This window comes from Bos taurus, chromosome 2, assembly GCF_002263795.3.
Source record: "Bos taurus isolate L1 Dominette 01449 registration number 42190680 breed Hereford chromosome 2, ARS-UCD2.0, whole genome shotgun sequence".
NCBI lineage: Eukaryota > Metazoa > Chordata > Mammalia > Artiodactyla > Bovidae > Bos > Bos taurus.
In genome coordinates, this window is record NC_037329.1 from 13,546,796 (window position 1) to 13,571,674 (window position 24,879).

General features: G+C 36.7%; 1 protein-coding gene across 2 annotated transcripts in view; it reads left to right on the top strand.

The window, feature by feature from the left end:
• The window catches only part of NCKAP1 (NCK associated protein 1), a 105,779-nt gene that overhangs the window by 15,806 nt on the left and 65,094 nt on the right, over window positions 1–24,879 (top strand). For both annotated transcript variants that reach the window (XM_024979807.2, XM_024979808.2), the window contains 4 exons: window positions 21,944–22,036; window positions 22,194–22,250; window positions 22,972–23,114; window positions 23,197–23,287. In XM_024979807.2, the coding sequence (XP_024835575.1) occupies window positions 21,944–22,036; window positions 22,194–22,250; window positions 22,972–23,114; window positions 23,197–23,287 (384 nt within the window). The remainder of the gene's footprint in view (window positions 1–21,943; window positions 22,037–22,193; window positions 22,251–22,971; window positions 23,115–23,196; window positions 23,288–24,879) is intronic.

Below are 24,879 nucleotides of genomic sequence, written 5' to 3' on the forward strand. Positions count from 1 at the left end.
TAATGTACAAACTTAGTCTAGAAATTTCCTCTTACATACAATCTCCCTACTTTTGAGAAGCTCTGCTTAAAAGATATTTTGTCATCTTGTGGTTTCTTCAGATCATGTGTATGTTCATTGAAGATTTGTATTTAGCCTGTTATTCAGCTTTCACTTAAAAATATTCTAATGTGAAGGAAAAATACCAGTCAGAACTAACAAAATAAGTCTGAAGTGCTTTTTAAATAATTTTTTAAAGTTTTATTTTAAAAGTTTTCTGTTTTTGTGAATATAGGTTAATAGAAGTCTTTCTTTTCGTTTCACAGAAGATTTTGTTTTATCATTGGTATATTAAGATATCACAGTTAGTTCCTGATTAGATATGAATAACTGAAAATGAACATGTCTTCAGAACACTATTATTGTGTGGAAAACTCTTTCTTCAATTGTTGATATTAGTTCGCTAACTCATCTGAGAGGTTATATATTCACTCTAAAAGATTTTATAATGAAATCTGTTTTACATTTAATTTTATGCTTCTCTTTCTCATGGCTTATGAAATCTGTGATATGAGCTCTTCAGAGAATCTTTTCAGTTTAATTTATATGTGTGTGAAAATTTCTGTATGAGAATAAGCATAGTTCCTTGATACAAGACCTTTTATTAGAAAATTAGCAAGATCTGATTAAACATATTTCATATCAGTAAAATTTTTTGTTGAATAAGTTGATAATCTTTGTTCTTGATTTGCTGGGCATGCTGTTTACAATAATACTAGGTTTTTGTTATTGTTGTTTGTTTTTTAATGTTTATTTTTCAACTTTTGTAGCACAAAATTGATTTTTAAAATAACTAGTCAGATATGATTCACATAGCATACAGTTCACCTGTTTAAAATGTACAATTCAGTGGTTTTTAGTTCACCCACAGAGTTGTGTGTCCCAGTGCCACAGTCAATTTTAGATCATCTTTGTCATCCCCACAAGAAACCCAAGACCCATTAGCAGTCACTCCTGCCAGTATCCCCACCACCCCAACTCTGGGCAAACATGAATCTCCTTCTGTATGCTTGCCTGTCCTGTAGATTTTATATAGATAAAATAAATAATGTGTCTTTTTTGACTGGCTTCTTTCACTTAGTATAATGTTTTCAAGGTTTATTCAGGTTGTAGCATATATCAGTACTTCTTTTTATTGCCAAAAAATACTCCACTGTGTGGATATATCACCTTTTATTTATCCATTCATCAATTGATGGATGCTTGAGTTGTTTGTGCTCTTTGGGCTATTACGGATACTACTACTATGAATGCTTGTGTAAAAGTTATATGGACATATGTTTTTTATTTCTCTTGGAAATATATACCTAGGAGTAGAATTGCTGGGTCATGTGATAATTCTATGTTTAACCTATAATATCAATTATACACCATTGTTAAATGTTATCTCTACCTGTAGAAGGTACTCTGGTTGTGTTGTTTGCAAAGTCTGAATTTTGTCCTACGGCCTTTACAGCTATTCTGTGTAATGCCCTTCTGCTGTTTTTTACACGCTAAAGTACTGTGTGTACTGTTTGTGAAGTTTGGTGATCTTAGTTTTAAGAGCTAAAATCCTCTTAAGTTCCTAGTGAGTTTGGGTTAGGAAATGAGGGGTTTCATCTTGTAATTTTTTAATTCTAGAGAAGTGGTTAATAGAAGTATAAGGACAGGGAATGACAGTAGTGTCTGGGATGATCGGAGCTTACCGATTTCTGGCTAAATACACTGAAGAAATGGTATTGACATCACAGTTGCCTTTTTTCTCTTCTTATTCCTGGTCTTTGGGCCATTGTAGAGATATGTGCTATAGAACATGCTTGTATTATCTCAGGGATCAAGGAGAATTACTGATGAGCAGTATTTCTGTTTTCATGCATGTTACACAAGCACCACTTGTCCTCAATTTCAGAAAAGGCAGTCACAGAAAGATTGTTTCAGTAGAAAATTCAGCAAAGTTTTTGCTTTCAAGTTTCTAAAATGATCCTTACAAAAAAGCCAGTCTTATTTTGCAGCGAAAAATTGTTGATTTTTTTTTTATTGTTTCTCAGGTATCTGCTCTTGTGCCAGCTCCCATACTTTTAAATCCAGTAGAAACTGGGAGCACACAGATATCTCGTATACAGTGAAGGAGGGCAGTGCCAACTAATAGGATTGGTTCCTAACATGGCTTCAGTAGTGATGATGTTGAATCTGTTGAGTCACTTTTACTGTCTTGTGTAGTTGTGACCAGTTGTAAATTTACAAATTCTATCCCACCCCCAATTTTGGACGTAGGGAGAGTCCATACCAAGGAATGTGATTTTTTTTCCTGGATCGTGGTGTTGAATTAAATGCCCTATATGCTTCAAAGCAGTCAATTAAATAAAATTCATATAAATAAAAGCCAGTTTTATTATAGCAGCTACTTAATTGAGTGTCTAATATATGCCGGGCTATATATATAAAATATATATGTGTGGAGAAGGACATGGCAACCCACTCCAGTATTCTTGCCTGGAGAACCTCATGGACAGAGGATCCTGGAGGGCCCATGGGGTCACAAAGAGTCAGACACGACTTAGGACTGAACAGTGTGTGTGTGTGTGTGTGTTTAATTAAGATTTATTTATTTATTTTTGGCTGAGCCAGGCCTTGGCTACTGTGAGTGAGCTTTCTGTGGTTGCTGCGAGCAGAGGCCACTCTCTAGCTGCAGCAGGCGGGCCTCTCACCTGGTGATTTCTTCTGTTGTGGCGCATGGGTTCTAGGGCAAGTGGACTCAGTAGTTGGAACGCATGGGCTTACTTGCTCCTTCGCATGTGGAATCTTCCCGGACCAGGGATCAAACCCATGTGCCCTTCATTGGCAGGCAGATTCATAACCACTTGACCACCAGGGAAGCCCCTGGCTATATATTTTAATAGGCTTTATAGATTTTCTTATTTAATTTAGATAAGGAAAACATTTCTGAGCTGAGAGGTTATTTGTCTATATCATATCTTCCATTATTTTGAAAGTATAACTGTCAAATGGATTTATGGTTTGTTTCTCATAGATTTCTTATGAACATATAGAGGGAAATCTGTTATTTCCCTGGATGAAGAAAAGAGTAGAAACTCCTTATTTTATCAATAGGTAAAAGTTGTTTTGCCCAAGAAATTCTTAAAGCTAATGTTCAGGTGTATATTAAAACTTTTAAGAAATTTTTTTCCTAAACTTCTAAAAACAATTCCCCCCTTTTTTCCTATGCTGTATTTACATCTAAAAGCTAGTTTAAAACTGTAAAAATATCTGGCTCAAAAGTATCATTAAGGAATTTTCTTATTTATTGTACATTTAGTATAAAACTTTGGATTTGATTCCCAAATTCAGGAGAAAATGATATAAATTACTGTCTTATGTATGTTCAGTTAGGTCTTAACTCCCTAAGAATGAAGACATTATTAGTGAGTGGGGTGGTACAATAATACAGGGATTCTGGACTTAGGTATAGGCCATTATTGAAATAATTTGAAGTTAAGCTTTCAAACTTAGAGGAATATTTGTGTTATACTTATTGTTTATTTCCTCTTTCTTGGAGCACAGTATTACAAGATGCTATTATATGTAACAAACATTTTTAATTAAGTAGCTTACAAAGTCACTCAAGACAAGACAGAGCAACTCTAAAAGTGTCATAATTTCATCACAGTTTGTTCAGAGGCACAGCGTTAAAGCCTGTTTTTAGACACCATTTTATCCCTAGTGCTTGGCTCATGAGAGACAGTAAATAACGATGAGTAAATGAACCTGATTGATAAGCTTTAACTTAGCTAGCTTTCATTTATTCAAATATTGTCTATAACTATGTCAAGATCCAAATTTACCAGCACTTTAAAACACTTTATATTATTAGCTATAAAAATAATTGTACTTTTTAGTGAAGCCCCAGCTTCTTAAAAGCATAAATGTGTTTTGGGGGTATGGGGAGGCTCTTGACACATGCACTGTGGTTTAGTCCGGAGTTAGAAGGAAAGGGTAAGGAAACTTGCTTATTCCTAGTTAGTCTCTAAAATGGGCATTACTTGTCTTGTCATGGCTGCCATCATGGTGATACTATATTGGTTAAAGGGATGGACAACAAACCAAAATTTGAGTTTTGGTTTTACCACTCAGCAGACTTGTGTAACACATTGCTTTTGAAAAATGGAAGCTTTTATTTATATTACGTCTCTAACTTTTAGGTCTGCTTCACTTTTTTTTCTACCAGCTGTTTTCATGTAGATATTTCTCAATGACCTTTTTTTTCACTTCCTGCAATATATGTATGTAAGAAAACATTTTACTTCCATGGCTTCATCTAAATAGTATATCATCAACTAAATAATACGCTAGATACTGTACTATCTAGTAATATACTGTGTATAGTTACACTTTGGACAGCTTCACAACCTGAACATCACACTTTGTGTCCAGTGTTGAACACATGGTTATCCTGCATTCTGTGTCTTTTCTGTATTCTTTGTTTTGAATCATTACAATTCACTTGGTTACCTAAACCTAGAACCTTCAGAAACCCCTCTAACTTTTATAAAATGTTACACTGGTCGTTGAGGGTTTGTCACTTTTAATACTGTCTTTTAATGTCTTCTGAATGTATCCTTTCAGATCTGTGAATCCTGCTCTGACAAGTGAAGTGCTGTAATGATCCCATCAAGGCTTTTCACGCCTCCCAGTCCCTCCTGTTACTCCCCTCCTTCCTTTCTTCCAGCCTCCACTAGGGGAAGCAAAACAAAAGTAATCTCTTTATTTGTGAAACCTCACTCCTGTTTTCCGTGCACCCATCTTTCAATCTTGGTCGACTTGGATGTAGTAGGCTAGCAAATAATACTTTGATTATAGAAGGAATCATCTTACAGTAAAAGTAATGTAACAGTTTTGATGATGTATACTTTTTTAAAGAAGTATGTGTGTATCCTCATGGAAACTTAAAAGAAATGCTTGATTTTGACTAAAATTCAAGAAATTTTAATACAATGAGAACTAACTTGTGTCTATATTCTTTTTTAAAAGTGTGATCAACGTTCAATTAATATCTCTTCCACATGTAATTTCTAGCTTAAATAAGAAAGAAAATTAATAAAAGAGTGAACCCCTCAATAGAAAAAACAAGTAAACCTTGCTTTGATATATTTAAAAACTATTTGAAATAGGTCAAGTGCTGGCAGGAATTGCATCAGCACTAAAGACCTACCTAAACTGGCTTTTTTTTTTTCTTTTAATTTTTACCACGCTAACATGAATATATCATAATTAAATAGTCTAGAAGAATTTAGGATGAAATGTGAGGGTATGTAATCCTATTCCAGTCTTTCCTATCCTGCTCATATTTCTCAGGGGAACCTATATTTTTAGTATATCTGGAGGTTACCTCCAGAACTATAAGAAATATGCTCATTCTTTTATATATTTATTTGCCAACTTTAGATAGCATCTGTTAATTCTTTGCTATAAAATATGAGGGTTTAGCTCATTGTTTCCTCCCCTCCTCTATCCTCTCCCCTCTTCCTGATGTTTGATGTTTTTTTTTTTTGGTTAATATTTTTATTTTGTTGGTTACTTCCTTTTTAAACTTTAAATAGTGTATTTCTCTATATTTATAACATCAACCTTGGTCATTTTTACTTTCATGTTTCCAGAATTGTTAATGCTGTCCTTTGGTCCTGTAATCATATAGTGTTCTGAGATTAAATTATATGCTGATTCTAAAAGTTAAAATAATTGGCAAAGACCTGAATGTTTGATTTGCGTTGCTTCACTCCATTATCACACTTTGGACTTTCTTAGAAGTCCAAATAATATAATATGTTTATATGACATGTATTTATATATATATTTATTATCAAAATGAAATGGATTCTGTCTTCCAGAACTATTTCACAGTTAAATTTGTTCCATAAATAAATATTATTACTTTCCTGAATTAGTTTTCTTTATAGAATATTAAAATTTATCCAGTCTAAAATTCATGCCACCTTTCTATAAGCTTTCCTTTTTTTCTGGAGCCCACTCTCCTATAACCCTCTGCCTTCCAACTTTCCTCTGGACAATTTTCATAAGCCTGCTGCATAGCTTTCATCCCGGGATATATTTCTCTTTATTATCCCAAGTGTATTGGTTCTCACAGAGCCTTTGACTGTGTAGATCACAGCAAACTTCGGAAAAGTCTTCAAGAGATGGGAATACCAAACCACCTTACCTGCCTCCTGAGAAATCTGTGTGCAGGTCAAGAAGCAACAGTTAGAACCGGACATGGAACGACAGACTGGTTCCAAATTGGGAAAGGAGTACGTCAAGGCTGTATATTGTCACCCTGCTTATTTAACTTATATGCAGAGTACATCATGAGAAATGCTGGGCTGGATGAAGCACAAGCTGCAATCAAGGTTGTGGGGAGAAATATCAATAACCTCAGATATGCAGATGACATTACCCTTATGGCAGAAAGTGAAGAAGAACTAAAGAACCTCTTGATGAAAGTGAAAGAGGAGAGTGAAAAAGCTGGCTTAAAACTCAACATTCAGAAAATGAAGATCATGGAACCCGGTCCCATCACTTCATGGCAAGTAGATAGGGAAACAAAACAGTGAGAGACGTTATTTTTGGGGGGCTCCAAAATCACTGCAGATGGTGACTGCTGCCACGAAATTAAAAGATGCTTGCTCCTTGGAAGAAAAGCTATGACCAACCTAGACAGTGTATTAAAAAGCAGAGACATTACTTTGCTGACAAAGGTCTGTCTAGTCAGAGCTATGGTTTTTCCAGTAGTCATGTGTGGATGTGAGAGATGGACTATAAAGAAAGCTATAAAGAGCGCCAAGGAATTGATGGTTTTGAACTGTGGTGTGGGAGAAGGCTCTTGAGAGTCTCTTGGACTGCAAGGAGATCCAACCAGTCAGTCCTAAAGGCAGTCAGTCCTGAATATTCATTGGAAGGACTGATGTTGAAGCTGAAATTCCAAGTATTTTGGCCACCTGATGCGAAGAACTGACTCTTGAAAAAGACCCTGAATCTGGGAAAGATTGAAGGTGGGAGGAGAAGGGGACGACAGAGGATGAGATGGTTGAATGGCATTACTGACTCGATGGACATGAGTTTGAGCAAGCTCTGGGGAGTTGGTGATGGACTGGGAAGCCTGGCGTGCTGCAGTCCATGGGGTCGCAAAGAGTCAGAGACGACTGAGCAACTGAGCTGACTGACTGATTGAACTTTCACACTGAATTTGATAGAGTTTGGGAATCCCCTGAAATTGTGTACAGAGTTGATGTGTCAGTGTATTTTTCAGCTTTTGTCATATTCCCAAGGGTGGTTCTTGTGATCCCAAAACACATATGTTTTAAAATCACCTTATTTTGTGTCTTGTGCATTGTATGTTCTAATTATACTAAACTACAATAATAAGGATGCTGTCAGTTATTCGGCAGATAAAAGGGCCAGTGAGCCTTGTCTTGGGGTTTCATAGCATAGTCCCCAAGGAGATGCATTCCTGCCATTTGCAATTATTTATTCATTTCCTTAAAATTTCCTAAAGTTATATCTTGTCAGTTTTTCAGCCATCTTCCAGATGTTGTTAGCTAATCCCTTTGACTGCAATGATGATTATGATTTCCTTCAAACAGCAAAGTATGTTACCAAACCTAGTGGTATTGTTGATCTTTAGTTTTGTTTTCTTGAGTCATTTCTTTGAAGGGGCCTTTGGCCACTTTTAACCTGGTATCCTTTGAGTACCTTTGACATGGTATCTGATTATTGTTTTTCACGGCCAGTCCAGTTTTACCTTTTGTCAAATCAAATTATTTGCCAAGCTCTAAAATCAAAGATAGCAAAAGGAACTATAAGGAAATAAATAACAGATGTTGCAAAATATTTGTTTTACTTTTGTTCTTCTTAGCACTCATCTTGGCTAATACTGTTTTAAATACATACCCTAGTGGTCTTTGGCCAGGAATATATGGGATAGTATACTGTGTTAGCCCTCATTTTCCTCATTGGGGGAATAGACTATTTTTAAAGCAGTATTTTATTTGGGGAGAGGTATTTGTACACTTTGATGGCACAAATTGTCATTCTTTCTCTTGTCTCTAGCCTTTTGTTATTTTTATTATCTAGAAAAATCTTTCTCTACCATATTCTTTGACTAGGCTAATTCTACTTGTCTTTCAGGTCTATCCTTAAATGTCACCATTTCGGAGAAGCTTTTTCTAACCCTTTCTAATTAGGTTAAGTACCGCTTGTATGTGTTCCCATAGTTTTATTTATTTAAAACATTTACTGGGTGCCTTCTATTAGCTGAGTCCTATTCTGGGAGAGGGAATCCAGCAGCAAATAAATCATATCACTGGTCTTGTAGGTTATACTCTTCTGGACAGAGATCGGTTAGAATAGGAATATATTGCCAGGTAGAGATGCGTTCTAAAAAGAACGAAGAGTGACAGTGCTGCTGCTGCTGCTGCTGCTAAGTCGCTTCAGTCGTGTCTGACTCTGTGCGACCCCATAGCTGGCAACTCACCAGGCTCCCCCGTCCCTGGGATTCTCTAGGCAAGAATACTGGAGTGGGTTGCCATTTCCTTCTCCAGTGCATGAAAGTGAAAAGTCAAAGTGAAGTCGCTCAGTTGTGTCCAACTCTTAGCGACCCCATGGACTGTAACCAGGCTCCTCCGTCCATGGGATCTTCCAGGCAAGAGTACTGGAGTGGGGTGCCATTGTGTTCTCCAGAGTGATAATGGGGATATGCTAATTGACTTGACCTGAGAAAGGCCTTACTGAGGAGACAGCAGGGCGGAGATTTAAAGTTAGGAGGATGTGAGGTGAGCTGGGGGAGGAGCCTTCTGTGTTTAGCGAGCAGCACTGGCAGAAGCTCTGGTGGAAGCATACCTGGCTTGTTCAGGGAACGGGAGGTAAGCCAGAGTGCCCCCTGGGGAAGGAGCTGGGAGATAGTGGTAGGAGATAAAGACGATGGTTGAAGGGGTAGGCAGATCATAAAGGGCTTTCTCAAACATAGTAAGGACTTTGGTTAGTTACTCTTGAGTTGAGATATTATTGTAGAAGAGTAATAGAGGAATGAAGTGATATACCTATGGTCACTGTGGTTGCTGGATTGAGAAATAGTCTGGAGAAAAAACAGAGGTAGAAACAGAGAAGCTGATTAGGCAATTTGTAGTCATTGAAAGAGCTGAGTGTGGCATGGCCTAGGGTGGTAAAGGTGAGAAATGTTCATATTCTGGATGTTTTGAAGACAGACCCTACAGTATTTGCTGATGGATTTGGTATGGGGTATATAAAACAGTGAGAAATTTAAGACCTAAAGTTTTTCGATTAGGAAATATCAGGATTTACTGGGATGATGAAATAAGATTATTTAGGGTTCGATTATAGAAGGGATAGTACTCAGTAGCTCAAAATTAGATATGTTAAGTTTGAGAGACCTACTAGAAGTCTGAATGGAGATGTTGAGTAGCCAGCTATATATATAAGGTCCGGCTTGCTGCTGCTGCTGAGTTGCTTTAGTCGTGTCCAACTCTGTGCGACCCCGTAGATGGCAGCCCACCAGGCTCCCCCTTCCCTGGGATTCTCCAGGCAAGAATACTGGAGTGGATTGCCATTTCCTTCTCCAGTGCATGAAAGTGAAAAGTGAAAGTGAAGACACTTAGTCGTATCCAATTCTTGGCGACCCCATGGACTGCAGCCAACCAGACTCCTCCATCCATGGGATTTTCCAGGCAAGAGTACTGGAGTGGATTGCCATCTAGGCAAGCATTAACCTAAGAATCAAGATGAAGAGGCATTATTGAGAGAGAGGAGGAGTCGCATAATCACTGAGGAGAGTTGGGAGAGGGAATTAATGGTGAAAATGGCATAATGTTGCAACTCATTTAGGGTTGGTGATAGTGAATTCAGGTTGAGATGGAGTCAGAGCATAGGTATAGGCTTTCTCCTATTGTGGGTTTTATCTGGCAAGTATGACAGAGGCAGAGAGTTACAAGGGAGTAATATAATGATGGGCCGGTTGATCTTAAGATGGATAAAAGGGGAGACTGAACATGAGATGGTATGTTTTCAAGAAAGAGTAGTAGAGTGTGTGGGTAGGAGCTCCCTCTGAGTTCAAAGAATTGATGAAGGTAGGGTACCCTACCCTGCCTGGGCTTTCCTTGTGGCTCAGTTGGTAAAACATCTTCCTGCAATGTGCGAGACCTGGTTCAATCCCTGGGTTGGGAAGATCCCCTGGAGAAGAGAAAGGCTATCCACTCCAGTATTCTGGCCTAGAGAATTCCATGGACTGTATAGTCCACGGGGTCACAAAGAGTCAGACACCACTGAGTGACTTTCACTTTCAGGGTATTAAGTGGGTATTAGGGTGGTATTAGAAAGTGGGTATTAAAAGATCAGGTATCAAGTGGGAATTATTCTCTCATTGACACCACTTCACGCTAACTCCAAAATCTCCCAAGAACATCAGATGTCCAGGAAGGTCAGAAAGAATGCAAGGCAGCTTAAGCATCAACTTTATTCCTCTTTACAGGCCTCCTGATTGAGGCAGTCTAATATGAGCCTCCACTCTCCGTCATCATGTAATCAAGTAACAAAAATAATCCTTGAGGGTAAGGCCCTCTTTAATTTTCTCCATCTTGCTCATCATCTTTACTACCCTTTGAAGCTCTGACCTTTCTTGTTGTAGTCTTTCTCATAGCATTTTGTGTATGGGTTGTTTTTTCCTTTAAACTTCTTTTATGTTATTACAAGTTGATGAGAGTCTCTGTCTTGAAGGGAAAGTGGGAATTAATCATCACAAATTTTCACCAGCTTTGAACCTTGCACCTGTAAGTTAGTTGTGGTATAACCAGATTTTAAAACTGTATATACCTTAAAAAAAGGAAGAGTTACCTGTAAACCTACATAAATATTCCTCACTAGATTGTATGTTCATTTAGGGCCAGGGTCAGCATTTTATTCATAGTTTTATCCCCAGCTCCTCCAACAGTGTCTGACAATACAGTATCAGGTTGGGGTATTTGCTGAATAAATACATAGTATATAATTGCAGCAACTTGACTCTTATCTAGAGGTTACTTTTCTTATCACATGCCTCTCTGAGTTGCACTTGAGAACTCAGAAGGAAGCAATACCACTTCTAGGAATCTGTCAAGAAAAATGAAAGTACTTTACATGTCCACACATGGCTATGTTTATAGCGGCATTCATTGTTCAAAATAGCTTAAAAATGAAAGTAATTCAAATGCCCAACAATTGATGAATAAACTAAATTGGTATATGCATTTAATGGATCACTATTTAGCAATTAAAAGGAACAAGCTACCAACACATGTTATAGCATGGATGAACTGCAGAAACATTAGGCTAAATGAAAGAAGCTGGTTGTAAAAAGTTTATATATGATTTCATTTTATAGGGTGTGTCTGGAAAAAGCAAGTTTATTGAGGCAGAAAGCAGATCAGTATTAGGACTGGAGGCGAGAATGGTATTAACTGAAAATGGGCACAAGAGAATTTTTTGGGATAATGTAAATGTTCTAAAACTGGGTAGGGTTGGTGGTTGTACAACTCTTTATGAATTTACTACAATTATTTAATTTTCAGTTATTTAATTGGTAGATGAATTTATGATATATAAATTATACCTCAGTAAACCTGTAAAAAATAATTATTTTGAGTAACCAGAAATAGTAGTTTATAAAAAGTGAAGTTTATTCAGAAATAAGCTTTTCGGTTCTCCCTGTGCCCAAGCTTGTTGAGTTTACCTAGGTAAAGTTGTGAAAAATATATTTTCCAAAGCATTGATGTTAGAAGGTACTTTCATCAGGAGTAAATGATAATTGATAGGAAAAGAAATAAAAACTTTAAAAGGTGAAAAGTATGGCTGGCGAGGACTCTGTAATGTGGTCATGCTGCCTTGCATATGTCAACAGCACATGAGGCTGTCTTGACATAAAAGTGCAGTATAATTATCCGTTACAATTATGACGTCTAACGAGTAAGAAAAGCCTAACTTATTTCTCTATACCTAGGTTATGAAAACAAGCTAATCACATATTTGAAAAACTTTTAAAGACTGTTATTAAAATTGAGTGTAAAGGGATTAGCTTCATTTACATTTTCATTCATAATGGAAAATGGTGCCTTTAGAATAGGAAAGACTAGAAATCTCTTCAAGAAAATTAGAGGTACCAAGGGAACATTTCATGCAAAGATGGGCTCAATAAAGGACAGAAATGGTATAGACCTAATAGAAGCAGAAGAATTAAGAAGAGGTGGCAAGAATACACAAAAGAACTATACAAAAAAGATCTTCACAACCCAGATAATCATGATGGTGTGATCACTCAGCTAGAGCCAGACATCCTGGAATGTGAAGTCAAGTGGGCCTTAGGAAGCATCACTATGAACAAAGCTAGTGGAGGTGATGGAATTCCAGTTGAGCTATTTCAAATCCTAAAAGATGATGCTATGAAAGTGCTACACTCAATATGCCAGCAAATTTGGAAAACTCAGCAGTGGCCACAGGACTGGAAAAGGTCAGTTTTCATTCCAGTCCCAAAGAAAGGAAATGCCAAAGAATGCTCAAACTACCGTACAGTTGCACTCATCTCACATGCTAGTGAAGTAATCCTCAAAATTTTCCAAGCCAAGCTTCAGCAATACGTGAACCGTGAACTTCCAGATGTTTGAGCTTGTTTTAGAAAAGGCAGAGGAACCAGAGATCAAATTGCCAACATCCACTGGATCATGGAAAAAGCAAGAGAGTTCCAGAAAAATATCTATTTCTCCTTTATTGACTATGCCAAAACCTTTGTGTGGATCACTATAAATTGTGGAAAATTCTGAAAGTAACGGGAATACCAGACCACCTGATCTGCCTCTTGAGAAACCTGTATGCAGGTCAGGAAGCAACAGTTAGAACTGGACATGGACCAACAGACTGGTTCCAAATAGGAAAAGGAGTACATCCATTGAGGCTGTATATTGTCACCCTGCTTATTTAACTTCTGTGCAGAGTACATCATGAGACATGCTGGCCTGGATGAAGCACAAGCTGGAATCAAGATTGCCGAGAGAAATATCAAAACCTCAGATATGCAGATGACACCACCATTATGGCAGAAAGTGAAGAAGAACTAAAGGGCCTCTTGATGAACATGAAAGAGGAGTGTGAAAAAGTTGGCTTAAAGCTCAACATTCAGAAAACGAAGATCATGGCATCTGGTCCCATCACTTCGTGGCAGTTAGATGGGGAAACAGTGGAAACAGTGTCAGACTTTATTTTTCTGGGCTCCAAAATCACTGCAGATGGTGATTGCAGCCATGAAATTAAAAGACGGTTACTCCTTGGAAGGAAAGTTATGACCAACCTAGACAGCATATTCAAAAGCAGAGACATTATCTTGTCATCAAAGGTCCGTCTAGTCAAGGCTGTGTTTTTTTCCAGTGGCCATGTATGGATGTGAGAGTTGGACTATAAAGAGGGCTGAGCGCAGAAGAATTGATGCTTTTGAACTGGGTGAAGACTCTTGAGAGTCCCTTAGACTGCAAGGAGATCCAACCAGTCCATCCTAAAGGAGATCAGTCCTGGCTGTTCACTGGAAGGACTGATGCTGAGGCTGAAACTCCAATACTTTGGCCACCTAATGTGAAGAACTGACTCATTTGAAAAGACCCTGATGTTGCAAAAGATTGAAGGCAGGAGGAGAAGGGGACGACAGAGGATGAGATGGTTGGATGGCATCACCGACTCAATAGACATGAGTTTGGGTAAATTCCAGGAGTTGGTGATGGACAGGGAGGCCTGGGGTGCTGTGGTTCATGGGGTTGCAAAGAGTCGGGTACGACGGAGAAACTGAACTGAATTGAGGTGAATTGTATTGTCCTTAACACAGTGTGATATCTTTTATAAAGATGTTAGACCTGACTGACCACACTATACTGGGGTATATAATTAGTGCTTTTCTAATACTTAAAATTAGTTTCATCAGTTTGCGTTATTTCAACCATCTTGTAACCAGAAATCTTAGATTTCCAAGATTTTTCCTGGTGCAAGTTATCGTGCTCAGGTAGTGAAATAAAGACTATTTTAATTTCTTTTATTAAACTTTATATTAGTCTTGTTTTCCTACCTAGTGCTATATAACAGACCACCTGAAATCTTAATAGACTTAAAACAGCAACAACTTATTTCTTATTCTGAGGTTGGTCAGGCAGTTCCTCTGCAGGTCTCACCAGTCTTAGGTCACAGCTGAATTCATCTGGTGGGTGGCTGAGGCATGGGGCCTGTTGGGATAGCAGCATGTTGAACCTGTCTTTCAGTGGGATACGATATTTCAAGCTTGCTCATGACACTTCAGGACAGTGTCCTAAAAAAGAACAAAATATGAAGCTATAAGGCTTTGTAAGTTATAAGAGTATCATTTTCCTTGTTTTCCATTCGTCAAAGCAAGTCTCAAGGCTCCCTGAGATGGTAAGGGTGGGAAAATAGACTCATGATGAGAGGAACAGGAAAGTTCTATTGCAAAGAGGCATGGATACAACCTTTAAGTTTTTTGGTGTTTCGGTTGTTTAAAAAACAAAACTCTGCTTTTCAGAATTGAACAGATGCCAATATATACTTGAAAAATGTTGCTTTAATGTATAAAATGAACAGGTTGAATTAGAGCTCTTAGAAGTTCAATCTGTGAGATTGATGAAACTACAATTAAATAGAAGTATTTTCTGAGAAGAAAATAGCATTAGCTTTACTTATTCCTATACTCCTTTTGTCATTGTATGGCAACTTGAATTTTGAAGTGTATTGAAGAGGTATGTTGAACTTTGAAATTTGATTATCTATATTAACGTATTACCCTTTTCTAGTCTGTTTCTATATTTGGAAAATGGTAAGAATGTGCCTTGATTGGGAAGATGACAAAAATTCTGGAGGTAGATGAGGGTGATGGCTGCACAACGATGCAAATGAACTACACACTTATCAAATATGACCTTAGTGATATATTTCATGCTGTGTTTTACCATAATTTAAAAAAATTGAACCTTGAAAAGCAGTTATGAAGATTGTTTAGTAACAAATATTAAACACTCAATCATGCATTTTTATTAGGTGTGTTAGGAAAACTTTCCCTAGAATTTACTTACTACCTTTTGCTCAGAAAAATGCATTTCTGAAATAGTGAATGCCAGTAGAATTATTTGTATATGATAAAAGGAAAGTTTGATAAGGTCCCATGAACCTTTTTAAGAAATGACTAATCTTTGTGTTAATTTGGATTTTCATGTACTCTTAGGAGATTTATGTATATTTGATATGAGTATGTAATTCTCTTTAGATGTTTCTCATTTTTTATCCTGTAAGGACATAATGAAGTATTTTACCCAACAGAGATTTATTCAGGGGATTAAATCACCACTCTGTATTAGGATACATGAACTCATGAGACGTGAATTGATACTGATATTGCATTCATTTATAGTTAGCACTGCAGTGTAAAAATTGATTTCGTGATTTTTCTGTGGAGAAACTTGATCATTTATTTATTTATTTAAAGGATATCTGCTACGTTCTAATACTCTAGACCTTGGAGATAACAGCATGAAATAAAACAAACCTTGCCTCTGTGGAATTTCAATTCAAGTTGGGATGTGAGACGACAAAGAACTAAAGTGAATAAATAGGTACTTGTATTTGGAGATAAGTAGTAGGAAGAAATAGAAAGCAGGATAAGGAATTAAGAGAGTAACGTGAGTGAGAAGATTATCTTAGATAAGTGCTCCACAATGGCTTCTCTGAAGTGAAAGATTGAGCTATGAGAAGTGAAGAGCATTCCAGACATGGTAACGAGCAAGTGCAAAGGTGTGGGGTGGGGCCAGCCTTGGTGAATTTATTTGATGAGCACAGCATGTGGACTGGTATGACAGCTACTGAGAGAATCTGGAGGAGTGTGAGGGGAGATGAAGTTGTGGAGACTGGCAGGGGTCCTATTTAGATTTTATTGAGACATTGATAAGGACTTTGTATTTTAAGTATGATGAGAGACTATTAGAATTTTTTTAAAGCTCTTTATTTTGAAATAATATTAGACTTGAACAAAAATAGTATAATGAATTCACGTTATACTCTTTACCCATTGTTAATATCTTGTATTGCTGTTGTTCAGTTGCTATGTCGTGTCCAGCTCTTTGCGACCCCACGGACTCCATTAGTTGCTCAAACTAATGTCCGTTGAGTCAGTGATGCCATCCAAACATCTCATCCTCTGTCGTCCCCTTCTCCTTCATTGGGATCCTCTCTTCAGGGTAGTGTGTTGCCTTGAAATGTCCACTCTCCTGTTGCTATGTGGAGAAGACTGAAGAGGCAAGAACAGAATACAGAGACCAGGCAGGAGGCTGCTGTGCTATGAGTGTTGATTACAGAGTGGTGGCAGGACCGTTCCTTAAAGGAGGTTTACCAAATAGTCTCTCTGCACTCTTATTTTAAAAAACCTGGTTTAGAATATCTACTAAGAAATTGAACAACCAAACTTCTGTACTTGGTTGTTTTTTTAAGAGGAATAAAATACTTTAGTATATTTTAGGTCAAGAAAAGCTGTTTATTATGCATAAGCAGTTTAGATGATGAAAGAATAATTGACATAGGTGAATAAAGAACTTGAGTCACTTTCCTTTATATTGAAAGTCTGTGAGTTAGCTCTCTTTGTCATTGGTTCCTTATCGTAATTTGTTAGTATCTTTTCTCTGAAAGAATAAAAGTTAGTAAATACTAAATTTCAATCAGTTTAAAAAATTATTTATTTGTGGTTGCACTGGGTCTTCGTTGCGGTGCACAGGCCTCTTCTCTCAGGGCTTCTCTTGTTGCGAGCACCAGCTCTACGTGCATGGGCCTTGTTGGTCTGTGGCATGTGGAGTCTGCAGACCAGGGATCTACTTGCATTGACAGGTAGATTCTGCGCCACCAGGGGAGTCCCTCTATCAGTTTTTAAGATACTTATATTTTGTGTAGAAAATGCTTTTTCATTGTACAAAGATTAATTACCAGTATTTTTCATTGAAGAGATATGATCTTATTTTGTGATCTGCATGGCTGTTTATCCTGTTTATTTTGTTTTTACTTTGAATTTTAAGAATAATGGTCCACAGTTAAAAACTTTAATGAAAGCACTGTACAGATATTTTGGTAATATATTTAACCCATGTATCCATGATATGCTTTTAAAGTGTTAGCAAATAGAATCTTACCTTCTCAAAATTGTACTTTTCTATGGTCTATTACTGATTATATTCTTAAACCATTTCCTACTTTTTATTTACTATGAAATAATGAGATGGGAGGTAGAGGACTTGTTCTGGATGTTGAACCTAGAAGTTAAATACTTTTTGGTAGTGTCTGCTCTCTTTCACTTTAAAAATGAAAATGGAATATTTTTTGCAGTTGAAGCTCAAGAGTTGTAGACACTTTTATTCTTTGTTGTTATAGTTGATTTTTCACGTAGAACTTTATGGAATTTATTTTTGATAAATAGGGAACATAATTGTAACTTTTTATAGAGATGTTGAGAGGATCATGTAAAATACTTGCACACTTTTTGGAACTACCTGCGAAAGAGAGCATGCTCAGTTAATATCAGCTCTTTTTAGGATACTATGAGTAGTATTGAGATTATTTTAAATAGCTTTATTTTTTGCTCATTTTGAAGAAGTGGTTTGTGAGTGTCTTCTGTTATTCACTTATGAATTAATGAGCAGCTTCTGGGTGCCCTGTACATTGTCTTGGCTAAACTGCCCACATCAGCTCCCATTTTAATATTGAGGGTATTAGACTGTGAGAGGTTAAGTTATTTAGCCATGATTTCACAATAAGAGGTGGGCTGGCTGGTGTTAACTTACTAAAATGTTATCTGACACTGCCATATAAAGGTCTTTTTCTTTTTAATTTTTAATTTATTTTTTTAATTGAAGGATAATTACTTTATAGAATTGTGTTGGTTTCTGTCAAACAGCAACATGAATCAGCCATGGGTATACATATGTCCCCTCCCTCTTGACCCTCACTTCTATCTCCCTCTGCATCCCACCCTTGTAGGTTGATACAGAGGCCTGCTTTGAGTTCCCTGAGTTATACAGCAAATAATGGTCTTTTCAGTTTGTTCTAATCACTCATTTGATAGATTTTATATTGGATATTTTTGTGCACAGCTGTATGATACAGGCTGTGGAGTTTGGCACACTGCCTCACAGTGCTGGAGAGAACTATGATACAAGGTAGAAAGTGATAATTATTAGAAACTGTACACATTTAGAAGAGGGAGGTGTTATTTGCATCAAGGGAAGCAGTTCAGTCAGGGATGGTTTCTTGAAAATGGGGTTAACATTTGAATTGAGTAATTTAGGAGTAGTGAGATTTGGACATGTATAAGTAGAGGAATTTGGACATATCCATAGAGGAAACAGTAGAGAAAATGTGAGATGTTTATATACAATAGTGGATAGTTTGTTTTAGCTACTTAGTATAGTCTGTGAATAGATGTAGGGGAAATTTAGATTGGAAGGTATATTTAGACAAAGGTATGTAGAGCTTTAAAAACTTGAATAATTATTTTGAATTCATATATAATTAGTTCAGTAAATTTGTTTTAACCAGTGTAGAGGCTTTGTTGATGTTGTTCAGTCCCTAAGTCATGTCCAACTCTTTGCTACCCATCAACTGCAGCATCCCAGGCTTCCTTGTCCTTCAGAATCTCTGAGTTTGCTCAGACTCATCCATTGAATCAGTGATGCCATCCAACCATCTCATCCTCTGTCGCCCCCTTCTTCTCCTTCCCTCAGTCTTTCCCAGTGTCAGGGTCTTTTCCAATGAGTTGGCTCATCACATCAGATGGCCAAAGTATTGGAGCTTCAACTTCAGCATCAGTCCTTCCAATGAATATTCAGGGTTGGTTTCCCTTAGGATGGACTGGTTTGATCTCCTTGGAGTCCAAGGACTCTCAAGAGTCTTCTCCAGCACCACAATTGGAAAACATCAGTTCTTCGGCACTCAGCCTTCGTTAATGGTCCACCTCTCATGTCCATACAGACATTGGACCATAGCTTTGACTATACGGACCATTGTCAGACTACTAGAAAAACCATAGCTTTGACTGTATGGACCTTTGTCAGCAATGTGATGTCTTTGCTTTTTAATATTCTGCCTAAGTTTGTCATAGCTTTCCTTCTGAGAAGCAAGCATCTTTTAATTTCATGGCTGCAGTCACCATCTGCATTGATTTTGGAGTGCAAGGAGAGAAATTCTGTCACTGTTTCTACTTTTTCCCCTTCTATTTGCCATGAAATGATGGCACTGAGTGCCGTGATCTTAGCTTTTTGAATGTTGAGTTTTAAGCCAGCTTTTTCACTCTCCTCTTTCTCCCTCATCAAGAGGCTCTTTAGTTCTTCTCTTTCTGCCATTAGAGTAAGTATCTGCATTTCTGAGGTTGGTATTTCCCCCATAATCTTGATTCCAGCTTGTGATTCATCCAGCCTGGCATTTCACATGATGTACTCTGCATATAAGTTAAATAAACAGGGTGACAATATACAGTAGAGGGTAGTTATATACAATTTTGGGGAAATACATTGTAATGAGAAATTGAGACCATGATGAGATTTTACTGTTAAAAAAGAAGATGGGAGTGGGGATGAAATCCCCCCACCTCCGTGTGAAATGGTAGGAAGAACACTTTATTAGGAGTATGGATGTGAAATTTTAATCCTGGCCCATTCATGTTAACTAGGTATAAAACTTTGGGGAAGACTCTTTTAAGTTCTGTGGGCATTAGCTTCTTAATATGCGAAATGAGAATTTGTATAAAAGATCATTAGGGCCCATAATAAGATGGTAATCTGTCATTTTTTGTTCAAACTAGACACCAAAATTGAAAGGAGGCACTATAAATATAAACCCAGCAGCAACCAAGTTGTATTTTTGCTTTTTATCCTGTTAGGAGTTTACTTTCACCTGTTACATTTCAAAATTAAAATTTAAAGTACTGAAAAGCAGGGAAAAGGATTGATATCAATTATAAATGTTAAATGTTGTTGAACAAGGTAAAGGTAGTATCATCTGAGGGAATAGAATCATTTTAAAATAAGTATCTGCTTGATGTTGTGAGTGGTAATGATTAAAAGTGTGCATGCTGCCACTGGTGCTAAGTCGCTTCAGTCATGTCCGACTCTGTGGGACCCCATAGACGGCGGCCCACCAGGCTCCCCAGTCCCTGGGATTCTCCAGGCAAGAACACTGGAGTGGGTTGCCATTTCCTTCTCCAATGCATGAAAGGGAAAAGTGAAAGTGAAGTCGCTCAGTCGTGTCCGACTCTTCGAGACCCCATGGTCTGCAGCCTACCAGGCTCCTCCGTCCATGGGATTTTCCAGGCAAGAGTACTGGAGTAGGGTGCCATTGCCGTCTCCAAAAGTGTGCATGTAAATATAGAATTGTTTTGAAACAGATATATTGTTCAAAATAAAATCAACTAGTAACACAGCTAAAGCTAGAACAGTTACACACATCACTGTAAGTATATACCTCAGTTTGCCTGGTTTTAAGGGGAAGTAGAGTATAACGAAGTATAAACTTTGTTTATACTTTTTTAAAAATGTCCTCACAGAGTCGGACACGACTGCAGCGACTTAGCAGCAGCAGCAGCAGCAGCAGCAGGGACTGCAGTATTTAGGGTACTGTATAGTAGTAGAGTCTACCAGAACGCTGTGCTTGCTACTGTAAATAGCCTTTTAATAGGTGTATTTTTAATCCTTTGATGTTATGCTTACTGTTAAGAATTTTCTGACTTATCATAATGTGTAGAGGCACCCCTACCCCCAACTCTCCTGTGTTAGGTGTCAGTAAGAACTGCAGGAGGGTCTTAAAACTGGATGGCCTTTGATAGCCAGTTTGATATTTTGAGCCATTTTCTCATATTTTCTGGTTTTTTCATGTCCTAGGTAAATTATATTTAACATGCATTCAGATCACCTGGGTATATTGTTAAATGGCAGATTCTGATTTGCGGTGAGGCTGAGATCCTCCTCTTCTAACAAGTTTCTACATGATGTGGACATTTCTATTCTGTAGACTACATTCAGAATATCAGATAGTTCTAGATGATTGTGTTGAAGTTTGGCAGACTTACGGTTTACTGCATACATGTCCAGTATGGCTGGATTCTATCAGAAGTTATATTAATAGTTGTTTTAAAAGAAAACTTAGGACTTTTGTAAATTTAATAATACAGTTGATTGAAATAATGTTTGTCTTTTGTATTCACATTTCCCTCTTCATATGTTTATGCGTCTTAACTCTAGTTTTGCTTCTTTGTCATTTCTTTTTTGTTGTTGTGATTTTTGCTTTTCTTTAATGTATTATTGTGTTTTGTGGATCTGGTCAGGGAACCGTTACTGTATTTTATGTTTGTATCTACATTTTATTTTGCATGCGTAACGTGGCTTTGCCTGGATGTTCTTTTTGGTAAGTTCCGAATTTATAAAGCATATTGTTTTTTGTAGTGTAAGTTATAATATTTTTCACCTTCTTTTCTCCCACTTTTAGTAATGTGATCACGCTTATGAGTTGCTTTCAGTTTTTTTTTAAGAGTTCATTTGATAGTTATTTTTTTCCTAACACTTTCCAGTTTTTCTTAATAGTAGTGCAGTTTGGTACTAATCCGCTTTGATTCGTTTTATAGCCTCACACTGTCAGTTGCTGGCCACTATTTAGAAGTTGCTGTTTCAAGTATTTTGGTTTTTTAAAAGAGCCTTAATCATCTAGAAATATTCTTCTAAAAGCTTGTGCTTTCATATAGCAATCATAAAAGAAGATAGTTTGTATTAAACGTAATAATTTTGTTCACAGTAAACAGTGCATTCTAATTTTGTTTTCACAGCAACAGCTTGCACAACTGCAGAAAGAAAAATCAGAGATTCTGAAAAATCTGGCATTATATTACTTCACATTTGTAGATGTTATGGAATTTAAGGTACGTATTTTAATACATACAGTTTAATATTTCAGAGATAAATTGGTATTTGTTAATTGTATAAAATGTTCTGTCACTTGTGGATAATAAAGTATGTTTTTTCTGAATTTAGTAGTAGTCATATAAGTAAAAGATTAAAATAAACTTTTGTTTTCAGGACCATGTTTGTGAATTGCTGAATACTATTGATGTTTGCCAAGTCTTCTTTGACATTGTACGTATAATTTTCAGAAAAATTTCTAATTCTTCTCTCTGCTTATAGTAGTAGAACTAAGGGGATCAAATGCTTTTCTTTAGAGATAATTTATATAATTAGTATATAAAATTTCAGCATTGAATTTGGCTTTATTTTTTAAGGTAAGGAGTTATACTGTATCTCTCTTTTTACTTATTTGATTGTCATTGAATATAAATCTTGTACATATTGGGAAATAGTTGTTAATTTTAGTATTTTATTTTAATAGGCTCAATTTTAAAAGGTTACACAAATAATTTTTTCTCCATAAAAGGCATACTTGATAAAATCTTTCTTAATAAGACAGTTTCTAGATATAAGAAATCAGTGAAAAACATCACTGAGTTAATGGTGAACCTATTCATTAACTTAATACTCCTTTTTTCTTACTTAGTGAGAATTGCTTCCATGCTTATTATTCTGGTTTTGGCTATTCTTTTAAATTGTTAGCAGTTTGAATAGGGTGATCACCAACTCTTTTTCATCTGTAAAATTGTGTTACAAGCACAAAACTATTATCTGTAACTCCCAAATTTTAGACATGTTTTTGGTGAAAGGAATTAGGTAGAATTTCAGAAATGGGGATAAAATAAATAACTACAGAAAATTATTAGCTTCCAGTAGCTGCCATGAAGATTCTTTTGTGTGTGCTTAAAAGTTTGTGAAATAAAAAGTTGAATTTAATGTTTTTTTCTCTTAGACTGTAAACTTTGATTTAACAAAGAACTACTTAGATTTGATCATAACATATACAACACTAATGATACTGCTGTCTCGAATTGAAGAAAGGAAGGCAATCATTGGATTATACAACTATGCTCATGAGATGACCCATGGGGCAAGGTATACCTGCATTAAAGAAATCTGTGTGAAGTTCTCAATTTGATGGCTTACAATTCAGTGATATTTATGTGTCTGTTTTAAGTGACCGAGAATACCCACGCCTTGGTCAGATGATTGTGGATTATGAAAACCCTTTAAAGAAAATGATGGAAGAATTTGTGCCCCATAGCAAGGTAAGAGCTGGGTTTTAGGTGTGCTTCAATAGGCATATGAGAGCTTTAGGGTGGATAGAGTGATAAACTGCTTCTAAGAAAGAAAATCTTAGTGAGATATGATTTATAGTTATGTATGGTTTTATCTAATTGTGAACCAGAGAACTCCTTAATTATATCCAGAATCATGAATGGAAAGTCTGGAATATATTGATCCATTGTAGTTTTTAGGTTCTCTATAGGATATAGAGTTAGTGAAGTTTAGTACCTGAGAATGTCTACTAGACTCATATCAGACTGCTTCGTTCTAATCCCAACTCTGACAGTTACTGTGTATTATTGGGCAGATTACTTAACCAACTTCACTGTATCTCAGTTTTCTTATCTATAAAAATGCAGTAATAGTAGTCCTACTCTATATGCTGTTATGAGTACTAAATGAGTTATTTTGTGCAAAGTGTTTCCACACATAGTATTTGATAAATCTTAGTTATGTTATTAGAATATAGCCTCGTAATGAGAAAAAATTGCAGGAGTTTGTGATAATTTGAAATGTCTGTCTTTTATGATATATTAAAAAATAGTTCTTAATGAAATAATTTTGGTTTAGGGTCATGCCATTATAATGGCTTCTCTGAGGGAGGGCTAGTTCCTTAGCATGTCAAGGAAGTTTATAGGTATCCTCATAAAGATAAGGAAATTGAGGACTGGAAGTGGTGTGATGAAGTAAGCCATTTGGCAGCAGTTGTGGCAAAACGAGGGCTGGGGTATTAGAATCTTGGTTCATTGTTCCCTTTGAATGATGGGAGTTAGGTTTTAATAATACAGTGTTTTATATGAATCTGTGCTTTATTTTTTTGACATACAGTTAGCAGCAAGAATTTTCCTTCAGTTTTCTTACTCCCATGAAAATTCTAAAGATGCATTTCCAGTTTAATTTCTCTGCAGAGCTATATTATACCCACAAATTTATGTAGATTTAATGTTTTAGAGTTAGTTGTACCATTAGCTTGGAAGAGTCTAGTAGATGATACCAATTTTGAAGTAAAAATCAGCATTGTAGATGGAAGTGTCAGGGTGTTAGCACTTTTCAAAGTGCTAAACAGATCATCACTACCTGTCTCTTTGATTTTGTTAGTGCTTTTACCTCAGCTACTCATCTCTTGTTTTTTCTCTGGATCTGTTTCTAACTTTCTGCCAATCAGATATAGCTTTGCTTTTAGTTACCCACTTCAAATTTGGCTCTTTTCCCAGTTAAATGATAAACATTTATTTTAAAGGCTGTTATATCTTTATTTAGGGCTTCCCTGGTGGCTCAGATGGTAAAGAATCTGCATGCAATGCAGGAGACCCAGGTTCAATCCCTGGATCTGGAATATCTCCTGGAGAAGGGAATGGATACCCTCTCCATTATTCTTGCCAAGAGAATTCCATGGACCGAGGAGCCTGGTGGGCTACAGTCCACAGGATCACAAAGCGTCAGGCACAACTGAGCAACACTTTCACTTTCACCTCATATATCTCTAAGTTCTCCATAGCCATTAGCACATACTAGACTGTTAATAATTACTTGAGGAGAATTGTCTATTTGGATTAGATCAGTATTTTCCTAA